General features: G+C 41.4%; 1 protein-coding gene and 1 long non-coding RNA gene across 3 annotated transcripts in view; both read right to left on the bottom strand.

Moving 5' to 3' along the window:
* Positions 1-15,647, bottom strand: part of LOC309388140 — a 432,191-nt gene that overhangs the window by 67,130 nt on the left and 349,414 nt on the right. The gene's annotated exons all lie outside the window — the stretch shown is intronic.
* The window catches only part of KIF26B (kinesin family member 26B), a 308,871-nt gene that overhangs the window by 67,130 nt on the left and 226,094 nt on the right, over positions 1-15,647 (bottom strand). For both annotated transcript variants that reach the window (XM_081945182.1, XM_081945183.1), the window contains exons 6-10: positions 10,425-10,631; positions 9,425-9,518; positions 8,605-8,867; positions 6,410-6,593; positions 5,380-5,539 (exon numbers count right to left, since the gene is read on the bottom strand). In XM_081945182.1, coding sequence (XP_081801308.1) covers positions 5,380-5,539; positions 6,410-6,593; positions 8,605-8,867; positions 9,425-9,518; positions 10,425-10,631 — 908 coding nt within the window. The remainder of the gene's footprint in view (positions 1-5,379; positions 5,540-6,409; positions 6,594-8,604; positions 8,868-9,424; positions 9,519-10,424; positions 10,632-15,647) is intronic.

Raw genomic sequence — 15,647 nt, 5'->3', positions numbered from 1 at the left:
GCCAGCTTCACTTTAAGTAGTCATTGCAGTGGCAGAGAATGATATACAATAGTAAATAAGAAAAAAAGGCTGCTCGTATTTTACTAGCACACCATTTTATGCATTTTTATCATTCACAATGCAATAAATTCATAACTCTACTTCTATGGCTTTCCTATGTGCTTGAAACTGGCAATCCTATGGATGATCTGAACACCAACAATATTTTAAAACCAATGACAACAGAAGGTGAAAAATCCCAGTAATTCTATGGTGAGATATATAAGCTAAGTTATATTCCTAAATGGTACAATGTAGAAGGCTATAACGTTTTGTAAGATTTATGTCCTAAAGTAAATTAAACTGATATTATTTAGTAAGAAATTCATAAATACTGTATAAAATGATTACTTTTGCATTACTATGAATTATTAGCCCTGCTGCCTAGCAACCAGCATCGGGGTTTTTTTTACAATGATCATTATAAAGGAGTATTTGGAATTTGTGCAAATGAGTTTTCATTGGAGGGCCAAAGAGACACATTCATCTTAGAAATCAGACATAGATAATTTAATGCTTTTAGAGAAATAAAGCAGTAGTAACAATTTCTGCAATCATTTTAATAAAACTTTCTCATTATTGCCTTAAGTAAGTCCTGTGAAACTTGATTATGCCAGGCCATAATTCTGTTACCTTCTCTAGAAGATTATGAATTTTTACAGCACGTCGAAAAGAATGAGCTCCTTATTCAAGAAGAAATTTGGCAATATAAAAATGCATACTGATTCTCCACTGAAATCTTCCTTTTATATTTTAATGAAGATGGCTAATATAGTGAAATAACTGATGTCTGATCTCCCAAAATAGTGGGAAGAGGAAGATAGGAATCTCCAGTGTTCCTCAAATTGTCAAGACTGACAGATTGGCAACAGTATTTTGAGAATAATAAAAATGCCACTGAGACCTTTCTTTAATTTCCAGAAAAGCTTTAGAAAGGAAAAATGAAGAAGGAAAATCTTAATTTCCCTAAAGAATCTTCTGAGTCCTGTTTTGGAGCCCATTTATATATCATTGGAAAATCCTGGAGTTCTGGTGTTTAATAGGCCAAGTAATAGATAGTATGTGGATGCTCACAAATTACTTCAGCTGAAGTAGGAAATTTAGAATTACTATCCATCCACCCATCCATCCATCCACCCATCCACCCATCCATCTTTTTAAAATAGTGACCAAGAAGCAGAGCCAATCCCTTTCAGCAATTTACAATTAGTTTGAAGTTTTCTCATTTTCTTCTTATTTATGTGCATAAATATATGGTAAATTTCGACTCAGAACTGATGCTTGACTGAATACCCATGTTTCCATTCAACCTGTGTATGTTAATTTCAGAAGCACACATGTGCCTAAAGCTTTTAATTACTACAGAATAAGCACATTTAAATAAGAAAGTTAAATAAAATGATTCTCATTATTAAAAAAAAAGTAATGTTTACCATAAACGTAGGTTAAATATGCGTATGGGAAGTAGGGTTGAGATGAGATAATACCTTTTTCTTTCCTTTTATAATAATAATAATAATAAATTTGGATTTATTAGCCGCTCCCTTTCCAAGTAGGACTCGGGGCGGCGTACAATGGAGCATATAACATGAAACATATATAACAACACCAAACGTACGTACATACACAACACACATACATACACGGAGGAGGAAGCAAATTACATCAATAGACAGTTAAAAATCTGCTTTAAAATACCCCAATTGTAAAAACCCAATAAAATTAATATTTAAGAACAATTTAAAAACAGTTTGGAGGAATGGGAAAATTACGATTGCGATTGAGCCAGGCCGGATAATTGAAAGAGGTGGGTCTTCAGCTGTACATGGAAGGAGCGGAGATCGGAAATCATCCTGATGTCACGGGGGAGGTCATTCCATAGGGCTGGGCCCATCACAGAGAAGGCTCTGCTCCTGGGTGTCGCCCCCCGGCACTGTTTGGCGGACGGCACCCAGAGAAGTCCCTCTCTGTGTGAGCGAATTGGTCGTAGGGATGTGTGGGGCAGGATGCGATCCTGCATATAACTAGGCCCTGTGCCATGGAGCGCTTTAAAGATCATAATCAAAACCTTGAAACGCACTCGGTAGACCACAGGCAGCCAGTGCAGCTCGCGCAGGAGAGGTGTTACAGGGGAGTATCTAGTCCTCCCCATAATCACCCGCGCGGCCGCGTTCTGGACCAATTGTAGTCTCCGAGTGCATCTCAAGGGAAGCCCCATGTAGAGAGCATTGCAGTAATCCAGGCGAGACGTCACTAGCGCATGGGTGACTGTGCGTAGGGCATCCCGGTCCAATAAGGGGCGCAATTGGCGCATCAGGCGAACCTGATGGAACGCCCCCCTTGCCACGGCTGTTACATGGTTATCCATGGACAGCCGGGTATCCAGGAGGACGCCCAAATTGCGCACCTGTTCCATGGGGGCTAGTTGGACGCCCCCGATGGCCAGAGATGGAAGCACCTGGTTGAACCGGGAGGCCGGAAGCCACAGCCACTCCGTCTTGGAAGGGTTGAGTTTTAGTCGGTTGCCATCCATCCAGACCCGTACGGCCTCCAGACACCGGGACATCATTTCGACGGCCTCATTGGGGTGGTTCGGAGTGGAAATGTATAGCTGAGTATCATCAGCATACAGATGATATCCCACTCCAAAACCACGGATGATCTCGCCCAGCGGTTTCATATATGTGTTGAACAGGAGAGGCGAGAGCACCGATCCCTGTGGCACTCCACATGTGAGTGGCCTCCGGGTCGAACTCTGCTCCCCTGTCAACACACGTTGCGTCCGACCAGAGAGGTAGGAGCCAAACCACCGTAAAACGGTGCCTCTGACTCCCAGCCCCTCTAGCCGGTGCAACAGGATACCATGGTCGATGGTATCGAACGCCGCCGAGAGATCTAATAGGACCAGGATAGAGGAACAACCCCTATCTCTGGCCCTCCAGAGATCATCAACCAATGCGACCAAGGCCGTCTCCGTGCTGTGCCCGGGTCGGAAGCCGGACTGGCGCGGGTCTAGATAATCATTTTCCTCCAGGTGACGTGGGAACTGCTGTGCTACCACACTCTCTACAACCTTCGCTAAAAAAGGAAGGTTGGAGACTGGACGATAATTGACTAGGTCCGTTGGGTCCAGGGAAGGCTTCTTGAGCAGGGGCCTCACCACCGCCTCTTTCAAGGCGGCCGGTAGAGACCCCTCACCCAACGAGGCGTTCACCAGGCCCAGGAGCCAGTCACGCGTGACCTCCCAGGATGCCAGATTTTGAGTCTGGATTATTGCTTTACTTTGTGTTCCATACAACAAGCAGGACTAATGTATATGTCCGACTTCCTTACTTGTCTGACTTCCCTATTGTGTTATCTGAATTTTTGCCATCTTTTTTTATGGTAGTTAAATTAGCATTGCCCTAATTGGTTATAATCTATTATGTTCCAGAATTCATTTATTACATCTAGTTGCCCTTCCTGTCCAGAACTGATCCTACAAACAGAATTTACAATCTATTTACAGACTTTTTATTTTGTCAAAACTGGGCACTACCACTTTAGCTCTGTGTGTTCTTATATAAATTATATCCTTGGGACTGTTTTTAGTTGATGGTTGGCAAATCATCTGAACAGGCTAAATGTTCCTTTTACAAATAGATTCTGTTTGTAGCTTACAAAGAGACAGTTTTGTGTCACTTCTCAAGAGATAGATGCAAACATGAATAAATGTTCTGGCATCTCCATGTGTGCAAGAACCCCAAAGAATTGTAGCTTAATTGCTATAAACCGCTGCAACGGGCCCTTGCCAATATAGTGTATGCAAAGCTTCTTTCGTTTTCTTTCTTTCTTTTTAAAATATACACTGCCAAGAAAAGCAGCTGCTGGAGTTAGCTAATACCAATGTTTTATAGGAATTGATATTTTCCAAAACCTTGAAAAAAAAACATGAATCTATCTGTATTTTATGAAGTCCTACTGTGCTCATTAGTAAGCCACATAAAACAAGCAAGGTTGTCAGGCTTTAGAGACAAACGTTTCTCAGTGGTGGCCTCTAACTATGGAATCCCATCAAGAATGTCCCCAGGTGCTTCAAGTAGCTTCTAAATCTAATCTGGCTTTTATTGTCTCAATATTCATTTTACGGTGGGTGGATTTATTTAGAACTGTTTACATATCGTTAGTATGATTGTATTAATGTAAATATGAATCAAAAAGAAACTCAAATGTGATCTGGGAGACTTTCAGGTCAAACAGTAGGATATAATGGCTTTAAATAAATGATATATATCATGAAGATATACATCATGAAGATATATATATATATATATATATATATATATATATATATATATATATATATATATATATATATATATATATATATATATATATATATATATATATATATATATATATATATATATATATATATATATATATATATATATATATATATATATATATATATATATATATATATATATATATATATATATATATATATATATATATATATATATATATTCAAACAACAAATATGAAATACAGTACAACCAGTCAAGGAAAGAACAACAACAAAATATCCTGCTGTTTTGCACATACCTGTTTGTCATTTATATTTTTTCCTTCAAGTATGCCACTAACAATGGTATTCATACTGAAAGCAATGGCATAAACACAAAGAAAATGAGGCCTCTTCCAAATTATAAATGATTCAACACTTCCATCTTCTCAAATGGATTCTTTTTTGTTAAAAGCAAGTGGCCATTTTATAATCCTGAATAAATGTGTGCCAATAATGCAAATAGTTCAGCAATGAATCTTCTCTGCTGGTTAGGAAGACTGATATGTCATAAATAATTATCTGAAGCCTCAGAACCAAGTATAGGCCTTGAAAACAATTGATGCAGCTCTCTGAGACCTTCAAAGCTGTTACCAATTATAACTTTTAATGTGATAGAAAGGGAAAACCCTTTGTATAACTGCATTACATACATAACTGCAGACTAACTGCAGCAGACTAAACATATTAGCTATATTTAATTTTAATTAAATGTAAATCAAATCAAAACAAATTCTTATCCTGTTCCAGCCCACTACTTTTTGAGGGTAGTTCTATGCACATGACCTGGAGGCCAAATGCAGCCTTCAGGCCAAGAAAAAGTTGCACAATTTTGTAAGGAGCCATCAATGATGGCCATGGATTTAACCTATTTATATTTGGTCCATGAGATTTTTATGATCTCTGCAACTTTCATATGCAACACTATTACAAACCTGCAATTCAATTCATTACCTTTGCACAGGTAAGTAAGAGAGCAATAACATGAAGAGAGACCAAGAAAACTCACTTACTTGTATGGAATGTGTTTGCTGCCATTGACAAGGGCAAGAATGACATTGCCCAATGCAGACAATGAAAGGCAGAGCCCAGAACCCCCTTCACGGTTTTTGCTGAGAGGTTTAACACAGCTTCCCAGATCAATGAGATGTAAGCGACTACGGCCTCCTGACACTGTCAGAAAAGAAATAAAAGTGACAAAATAAATGATACCTTGTTATTGAAAGCATGATTTGGGCATAAATGATAACCTTATCCCCCAGAATCTGATTCAAGTTCTTCTGAATTCTGTAGATCTTTTTAAAAATAGTGCTAAAATTAACCAATTAATACTCTACCTCTTGAACAAAGAAAGACAAAGGAAAAGAATAAGCCAGATACATGAATGACTATGCAACTTTAGAAAAGGTGCATTGGAATGTGCAAAAACCCATCCAAAAGACCCCTTTCTGATTCATTAAAGCAGCTGGTTCCATTTTTAGATTCAAGTGGTTGCTTTGGAAGCTTCTTCTGACTGTTTCCAAATGTTTGCATACATAGCCAGTTCATTTCCTGGGAAAAACATGGTTTACATCCAAGTCTGAATGGTCGAGAAAAGGGCAGCTTCTGGTACTTAGACATACTTAGGTTCAGACAATAGAGTCTGAAGATTTATAGAGCAAAATGATATTATCTTTTATTATTTGAGAAATCTCTCTCCCTCCCTCCCTCCCTCCCTCCCTCCCTCCTTCCTTATAGCCATCAGCATTGGTTTCACACAACAAGAACTGAAAAGAGGCTGGCACAATCATTTCTAGAAGTGACAGTAAATCACAAAAATAACTCTCCCGTTTCATTCTGAACCATCCTTAGACTCACAGCATCAATATGTGTGTGGACTAGGCCAACAATAACAATAGGTCTGATCACCATATCACATGCACACCCCTATTAAAAATGTCGCATGATATAATATACTTGTTGCATATGTATGAATCAGATGAATACAAAGCCATCTGAATAATGGCTAATCATAGGAGTGGGTGGGAAAACAATGAGACTTACTTCCCCCTTTGCCACTCTTCTCCATTCGATACTGGTAGATGTGCAAAGTGAAGAGCATATGCGAATTCTTCTGATCTTCCTCCTGACAATCTTGCTGACTGCTTCGACGGGAGGCAATTGCTGCATCAAGAAAAAAAGCAGCTTTTTCTGCAGTGGGAGCTCTGAGTTCACTTTGGTTTTGAAGCTGCAAGGTACCCAGAGACATAGAAAGCTTATTGAGATTCAACACTGCTAAGTAATTGTCAGTTAACAAAGTCAAAATACAATTTTGCTCTGATTAAGGAACATGCTGCCTTACAGAATATCTGCAGCTGAAATGCTTTCAAAGGGGAAAAGTACAAAATTTGATGCTGAATCTAGTATCATCGATTCCGGTTGCCATGCTTCCTTTCTTCATCGAGGCCAGGAGTGTCAAGCTCGATTTCATTGAGGGCCGCATCAGGGTTGTGTTTCACCTCAGAGGGCTGGGGTGGCCGTGGCCAGGGTGGGCCTGACCACTTCAACATTACTCATGTCGGGGGTGCCTGTGGTGGCCTGAAAATTGGCTCCCAAGCTCCGTTTTCAGTTGTGACAGGCTCCTGCAACCCTCTGCCAGCAAAAATGGAGCTCCATTTTTGCTGGCAGAGGCACCACAAGCTGGTCTTTTGCTGTTTACAGATAGCCCCATGGACCAGATCTAAGCATTCCATGGGCCAGATCCAGCCCATGGGCCTTGAGTTTGACACCCCTGATCTAGACTGATATTGAGCCTTGCTCTTTACAGCTTCTGTTTATCACCATGCTTAGTTATGCCCATATCCACAGTCCTTTGAAATCCAAATCACTGCATTGTAGATTCGGCTATTTTGTTCTATGAATTACTTTGAAGGATTGCTATTTTTTAATTACTTTTTTTAGTTCAAACTAATTAAGATATCAATCACATGCCAAGACTGATTTTACCAAAATTCACTGAAAGGAAAAACTGAAAAATCTGGCTCTATCAACTGGCTTGGAGTGTCCCTCTTTGGAGGTGGTTAATAGATTAGGAGAAAATGCCACCTCTACCCTGATTTTTATAGTGGTCCCTTCTATGTTATCAGGGTTAATTTTAATGTATTAATTCTTACTGAAGGTTTTTATTGTTTTAAAGTTCTTCTAGTTTTATAGTGTTTTATATCCATTGTAGGCTGTCCAGAACCACTTAATAATGAGATGGGTGGCACAGAATTTTGATAAATGAATGAATGAATGAATGAAATGTTAATATATGCTGATGATGTATTACATTTTATTGATAAGGAACTTCCGGTTTGCCCATAGGGCCAATTTTTGCGGTCCAGAGGCTTCAGGGAAGCTCCTGAAGTATCCGGAGGGCCTCTGGGGGGGGGGGTGGAGGCTCTCTTTGCCCTCCCCAGGCTCCTATAAAGTCTCTGGAGCCTGGGGAAGATGAAAAATGGCTTTAAAAAGGCTGAACTCAGCTGGCCAGCGTACGCATGCGCACTGGCCAGCTGACAGGGCAATGTCTCACGTGCCCTGACAAATGGCTCCGTGTGCCATCTGTGGCATGCGTGCCATAGGTTCGCATCCCGGCTATAAAGTATAATAGATGCCCAAAGCAGGAGATTTTTTTTCACACAGGAAGTGTATGGCTTTTTCTGGCAACAGGGTTTCTGCAATTTGACCAAGAATTAGTTTCCCTCCCTCATGCCTATCATTTGGGGGTTCCTGTCCAAAGAACATATGAGTTATTCTTGGCTTCTTTTCATAACATGGCAGTAATTAATAAGTAGCTATTAGTATGTCATACAACAATACTAATCCTATTACTCTAAACTGTGCTATTTCCACAAACTGTATCTCTATCCACAGACATATTATTGTCCTCCAGCTTTTGTGAAATATTGTAAATATTTCAATGTGCTATAATATATTGTGAAATTATTATAGGAGGAACGGAAGTTTAGCATGATCTGAATCCTTTAACATTTTACAGAAAAGAGAAGTTCCTGTTGAACATCAAGTTATGCCAAAGGCAGAAATATTTAGGTTAGAAGAGTGGATAGCCTGCAGCTGCAGGTCATAAAGTTCCTTGTAAGCCTAAAAGTAAACACTTCCAAGTTAGAAAAATGTATGTTTTTGTATTTATTATGATTCAAAACCAGCCTTATAAAACAGGGCACCATGAGTGTGACACAAAAAAGTTTTATATTTACCTGCATGCCACATATGGGGTCCTCACTAAGGTAGACACCTGGTGACTGACCATCTTGTAAGCTACCTGTTGCTACCTCGGACAGCAAATCTCTCAGATGTTCTTCTTTCCCCCACACTTCTACTGCAGAGATTCGGACTGAGAAACGTGCTCCTGTTTTCTCTTTTCTTTCATGAATCAGCTTGAAAAGCCAGGAGATGGCGCAAGGGATTATACCAAGGTTTTGCATGGAATCATCTTTTCCAATCATGGTATAGGATTTTCCTGTTGGGAATACAGCAGAAGAGATTAAAACAACACCAGATAGATTTACATACATAACAAAATGTACAAAAAAGACCAACATTTCATGCTGTTATTCAAATTTATTTTGATCAAGTTTATTTTTATGGCCCAGACCTCCCCATTACATAACTATATGGAATAAAACACAGCTAAAATTGTAAAATGTGACTTCTTTTCACGGATACTGGTAATAGCTTATCAACAGCATCCAGTCAACTGTAAACATGACCTTGAATCAAGGAACAACTTCTCAAAATATTTCTAGACATTAGTGTCCAAAAATGCTAGTAATCCTGAGAATGTAAGCATAACTACTTCTTTTATTCTAAACATTACAATTATTAACTGTTTCTTCTTCCAGGCAATATGACCAACCTTCTATTCTAAAGCTATGTTGAGGGAAAATATACACATATGTATTTGCTATTTCAGAGAATTAGAAGTAAAACATATCAACAGGTAAAGAAATAGATAAGAATATCATGTAAAATATATATGATACAGTGTAATATTATCTGAATAAAAAATATACTAACCGAGTTTGGCATGTCCAAAACAAAATACACATCCATCTGCACCATTCACCACAGACTGGATCACTTCAGCTACAGTTCCTGCACATACTTCAGCCTGTCATAAAGGAGATATTTTTTTTAATTTTCTGAACACAAATACTGTATATCTCTTCTTGGAGCAAATGGAGAGCCACTGGATGAGATCACAATACCTTGTTCATGGAGGCTAATAAATCAATTATGAAAAAGTAGTTGCCCGACTTACTTTACTTCCTCAAGAATAAGACTACCTATGATCTTAATATTGGAATTCCACTATACATTACTCCACTCACCCATCAGAGAGTTTGGTGCAATGTTCAGAATACTGAATTAGGAGCATGGAAATATGGGATCAAAACTCTCATTCATAATACTCTTTGTAACTGACCGGTCCCTAACTGTTCTTGGTCTAACTTAGCTAATAGGATTATGCAACATTAAAAGAGGAGAAGAGGCAGACTAAATGCTTACTCAAAGTAGTTTGGAGGAGTAGGAAATTATAATAGTAGAACACAATTCTTTGCAGAGACCTAAAGATAACAGGCAGTTTGAGGCATGGTGACAATCAGTGGACAGATAATAGAAAATATGAGTTGCTGAAGAACAGAAGGAGTATTATGAAAAGAGTTCTGTGGTTCTGATTTTAATGGCTTGAAATATTGGCACTTGTACCTTAGAAGATTCAAGAATACAAACAGAAATGAAGAGAAGTGAATTTACAAGCAAATACAAAAATATTGGCTAACTACTGTCACTATTTGTCAATTCTATCCCGTTTTCATCTTACACTGATATTTTTAATATATTTCCATTGATTTTGGAGTAAAACAAGTTACACATTTTGAACTGTTTACAGTTCAAATTTAAATATGCATTTAGAATGAAATTGTATGCATCATTGATTCAAGACTTCTAAACATTCAACCTTGAAAATTATGATGAAATGATGCTTCAGGCTTTGATAAGAGTCGCTGCGTACCTGGGACGCATCTTGAGGGAAAACTGCATCAAATACAAACATCTTGGGCGGCACTTGGGTGCTCCTTTTTTGGAAAGCATTCTGGCCTCCAGAAGACAAGGGGTCATATAAAGTAATTTGTTTCTTGCGGGGATCAACCTTTAAGAAGGAACTGGATTCTGAAGAGTCTCTGGCCAGAGTAGAACAAATGCGCAACATGACTTTCACCTGTTAGCAAAAACATAATAACAATAGTGTATTTCATTAGATGCTATGAAAATAATGACAAACTCATGGGTATTTAAAATAAATATTCTGGCAATTCCAATTCAGTATCCTGCTTTCTGTATAAATCTGGCATATCAGAATTAATGACCTGAACCCTTAAAGCAAGTGAGATAAGGTTCCACTTCAAGATTATCACCTTCCTTGTCACATGTGTGTATAGGCAAACTACTTTCCATGAGCCAAACTAAAAGAAGATAACATCAGTGCTGCTTTACTTCTGAATTAACTTGAAATTGTTATTGTTCTTGAACAGCTAGAAATGGAACAGGCAATTTTCAGTCATCTGAATGTGCACTGACATCACAGCAGAATGAAAAAGTCTTCAATTTTAATAATATTTAAAAGGTTCTCAAAGTACTGCACCACAGTAAGTCATATGTACATATGATTTACATTACTACACAATTTATGTAAATAGGCTACAAAAGTAACAGATCAGGTAAGACTTTATAGAAGAAATATGCCTTCAAAATGTGAGACTGAATTGCCCTAATAATTTCACACTATTAATTTGGTAAATTAAACACTGTCTTTTCCCACTTCTCTTTTTTTTTAGGCCAGTCTTTTGCTCTCAAAATTATTATAAAACTGGATGGCATGGTTCATAGATGTCAAAAATTATAATTTATAGCAAGGTCCTGATACCTGAGTCTGCTCCAGAAGTTAACAGGTTCATCTTCTCCCAAACAAGCAGAAGTCAAAGCATACTAATTTTACCTTAGCACTTTATTTTTTATTTTCATCAAATCTAGAATGATGTCTTAGAAGCAACTAGCTTCTTTTTGTTTTAAATTTTAAATTCTGTATTGTTTATTTAGCAATTGACTGGTATTTATTTGAAATCACAATTCTTAAACAAAATGGCAGGAATATGATACGAGGACTAAAGCCTTGTGTATTCCTCCCCACAGTTACTAAGAAGAGGAAACAAGAGAGAGAAAGGGAGGAAGGGGATATGTAAACTTCATGCTGGTTTCTATTTCATCCTGTGAATGTAACCTTAAATGAATGTTATTACTGTTCTGTGTGAATATAGTCAGTATTTCTTAAACAATTCAGACACAAGAACAAAAAGATGCCAAACTGAAACTCACACTATTATGAATTTAAAGTGCAAAGTATATTTTCAAAATCCTATGTTCAGGGTCTGATAGATTTCACAATAATTAATACACACACAGAGAGAGATTTTTCTTTTTCTCCTTTTTTGTACACTATTTTTTTCTTTTTTGTTGTTGTTAGGGTTGAATGTATGTTTTTGTTTTGTTTTATTTTGCTTGTTTGTTTTACTGTTTTGTATTTTATTTTCTACAATTAAACGATAAAGAAAAAAGAAAAACATTCTATTTAGGGGTACTGATTTATGGCCTATTAAGAAACAGGCCATGTGAACAGCGGGCAAGAGAACAAAGTTTTATCTACGCATGTGCGGGATCTAAGTTCATGCGAAACCACTCTCTCCCCCCCTCCCCCCAGTCAGTGAAAGATAATTTTTTCTTCTGAAACTGGTCCCTGGTGTCAGAAAGGTTGGGGACTGCTGATTGAGAGAACTTTTCACTCATTTCTTTTAACAAAAAGTACCTACCCATTTACCTCGTAATACCTGTTCTACCTGAGGATAGAACAAGAAGCAGTAGATGGAAACTAATTAAGGAGAGAACAATTAATCAGTGTAACAGCTTGCCTCCAGAAGTTGTGAATGCCCCAACATTGGAAGTCTTTAAGAAGATGTTGGATAGCCATTTGTCTGAAACAGTATAGGGTTTCCTGCCTAGGCAGGGAGTTGGACTAGAAGACCTCCAAGATCCCTTCCAACTCTGCTATTGTATTGTATTGTATTGTATTGTATTGTATTGTATTGTATTGTATTGTATTGTATTGCATTGCATTGCATTGCATTGCATTGCATTGTCATAGTCAGCTGGCTTTATTCATACTAGAATAGACTAGAATTCACTGTCCCCTGGTTTCACACCTGATGCCTTAATCACTGAACCAAACTGGCTAAATTTGTGACCAAATTTAATGGCTAGGAAAGGATGATGCTATTCCATTAATAATGTAATTCTTAATTAGCTGCAATTACAAAGTGCCACAAATAAAAAGTAGCAAAGAATAAAATCACATTGAACAGAGAATGACCATTGGCTTACCTGAAGGGTCCTTTTCTGTACACCGCGGGAGAGTCCAAGCAATGGGTTAATTCAGTCTGCTTGCCCTTAGGACTGAGGAACTTTTTTTCCTTTAGCCACACCTCCTGGTGTGATCAATCCCCAGAATTCTTAGAAAGAGTCAGTTCGTGAGGACGGAGCGAAGCGTTCAAGATGATGTACTGTTGACACGAAGAACCCGAATCCCGGCCTCAGATAGCCAGGGTGGGTTGGACTCTCCCGCGGTGTACAGAAAAGGACCCTTCAGGTAAGCCAATGGTCATTTTCCTGTACACCGCTTGGAGAGTCCAAGCAATGGGACATACCCAAGTTATTGTCCATCCGGGTGGGCAGAAGAAGGCTCCCGGGATTCGGTCTCTGATACAACCACCTGGAGCACACGCCTGCCGAAGGACGCCTCAGCCGAGGCGAAAATGTCCAATTTGTAGTGTCGCACAAAGGGTGATGGAGAGGACCACGTAGCGGCCCTGCAGATGTCCAGAATCGAGGCCTGAGTGGCCCAGGCCGCCGAGGTAGCAGCGCTCCGTGTGGAGTGCGCGGTGATGCCGCGCAGAACGGCTTTGGACTGGCATTCATAGGCTGACGCAATGCAGGCTCGAAGCCACCTGCCAATCGTGGAGGAAGAAACCTTCTTCCCTAGGGAACCAGGCTGGAAGGAGAGGAAGAGAGCCTCTGACTTCCTGAACTCTGCAGTGCGAGCGATGTAGACTTTCAGGGCCCTCCTGACATCAAGGTTATGCCAGGAATGCTCTCTGGGATGCGACGGATGTGGACAGAAATTTGGCAAAACAATGTCTTGCGCTCTGTGAAACCATGAATTTATCTTAGGGGTAAAGGTCGGGTCCAGCCTCAATATGACCCTGTCAGGGTGGATGACGCACAAGTCCTGTCTGACAGACAGAGCCGCCAGCTCCGAAATCCGGCGGGCGGACGTGATGGCAATCAAGAAGGCCGTCTTCAGCATCAGGAACCGAAGAGACGTTGTGCGTAGAGGTTCGAATGGGGGGCCAGAGATGGCCCGTAGGACCACGGACAGCTGCCAGGTGGGGTAGCGATGAACGGTGGGAGGGTGAAGGTTAGAGGCGCCTTTGAGGAAGAGGTGCACCCTCGGAATTTTGCTGAGGGGCAAAAGGGGATCGCCCGACCAGACGGTGGACAAGGCCGCCACTTGGCGTCGAAGAGTGTTTGGGGCCAGGCCCTTTTTGAGCCCCGCTTGAAGAAAGTCGAGGACTCTGGAAACAGGCGCGGTCGTCAGTTCGATGAGTAGCTCCTCACACCACTTCGCGAAAGCGGCCCAAGAAGCGTCATAAATTCTGGTGGTTGAAGGACGTCTAGCCGCCTGAATGGTGCCTGAATGGTACCTGAATGGTACCTCCTCTGACAGGCCTTCGCCTTTCAGTTGGTCCCCCTCAAGTGCCAGACGGCCAACTGGAGCCACTGGGGCTCTGGATGAACTACGGCCCCCTGGCTGAGGGAGATCTGGTCCGGAGGGATGCGCCACGGAGGAGACACCGACAGGTGGACAAGGTCGGCGAACCACGACCTGCGGGGCCAGTGTGGAGCCACGAGAAGAACTTCTGCCCCCTCTGCGATGACTTTGGAGATGAATTGAGGAAGGAGAGGTAGAGGAGGGAAGGCATACAGAAGCTCGCGGGGCCACCTGCAACGCAGTGCATCCGTCCCCTCCGCCCCCGGGGTGAAGAACCAGGAGTAAAAGCGGTTGAGCTGCTTGTTGTCCCTGGACGTGAACAGGTCTACAGTCGGAGCTCCGAATCTGTTGGACAGCTGGTGGAACAGGCAAGGGTCCAGTTTCCACTCCGCAGGATCTATGGTTGTCCTGCTCAACCAGTCCGCCTGGGTGTTGTCCACTCCGGAGATGTGGTCGGAGCGGAGAGATTCCAGATGGCGCTCCGCCCAGCGGCCCAGGGACTCCGCCTCTCTCATCAGTGCTCTGGATCTGGTGCCACCCTGGCAGTTGATGTGCGCCTTGGTGGCCACATTGTCCATCATCAGAAGCACATGTTGACGATGGATAGACCGGCGGAAATGGCGCAGGGCCAGGCGAGCAGCTCTCAGTTCCAGTAGGTTGATGCTGTAACTGGTTTCCACTTGGGACCACTTGCCCTGGACAACAAGGGAACCCATGTGGGCTCCCCAGCCGGAGAGGCTGGCGTCTGTGGTGATGATCAACCTCTCGGGCTCCTTGAATAGGTGGCCCTTGAGGACGGCCGGAGACACCCACCAGCGGAGAGACCTCTTCACCTCCGGCGGGACGCGAATCGGCCTGGGAGAGTTACTCCTGGATGCCCTCTGGTGCGGCAGCAGCAGCCACTGAAGCACCCTGGAATGCAGGTGGGCCCACGGCACGATGGAGATGCAGGAGATCATTTTCCCCAGCAGCTGCAACAGAAGGACCACTGAAGCCTGCCTCAAGCGCATCACCTTGTGGGTCATGGACCTTAGACCGTCCAACCTGTCTTGGGAGAGGAAAACCCTGCACAAGCTGGTATCTATCACTGCCCCCAGGTGAACAAGTCTGGTTGTTGGAGTGAGGTGACTCTTCTCTATGTTTAGAGAGAAGCCGTGATTCCTGAGGGATCTCATGGTGGTCTGAAGATCCCGCAAGGCCTGCTGCCTGGACGACGACTGGATAAGGATGTCGTCCAGGTAGCACTGGAGCCTTATAGGCCTGTGTCTTAGCTGGGCCGCCACTACTGCCAGAACTTTGGTAAACGTCCGAGGAGTGGACAAGAGGCCGAATGGGAGAGCTTTGTACTGGAAGTGG

The sequence above is a fragment of the Natrix helvetica genome (assembly GCF_964273705.1).
Source record: "Natrix helvetica genome assembly, chromosome: 2".
Lineage (NCBI taxonomy): Eukaryota > Metazoa > Chordata > Lepidosauria > Squamata > Natricidae > Natrix > Natrix helvetica.
This window is presented reverse-complemented; position numbering and strand designations above follow the sequence as displayed.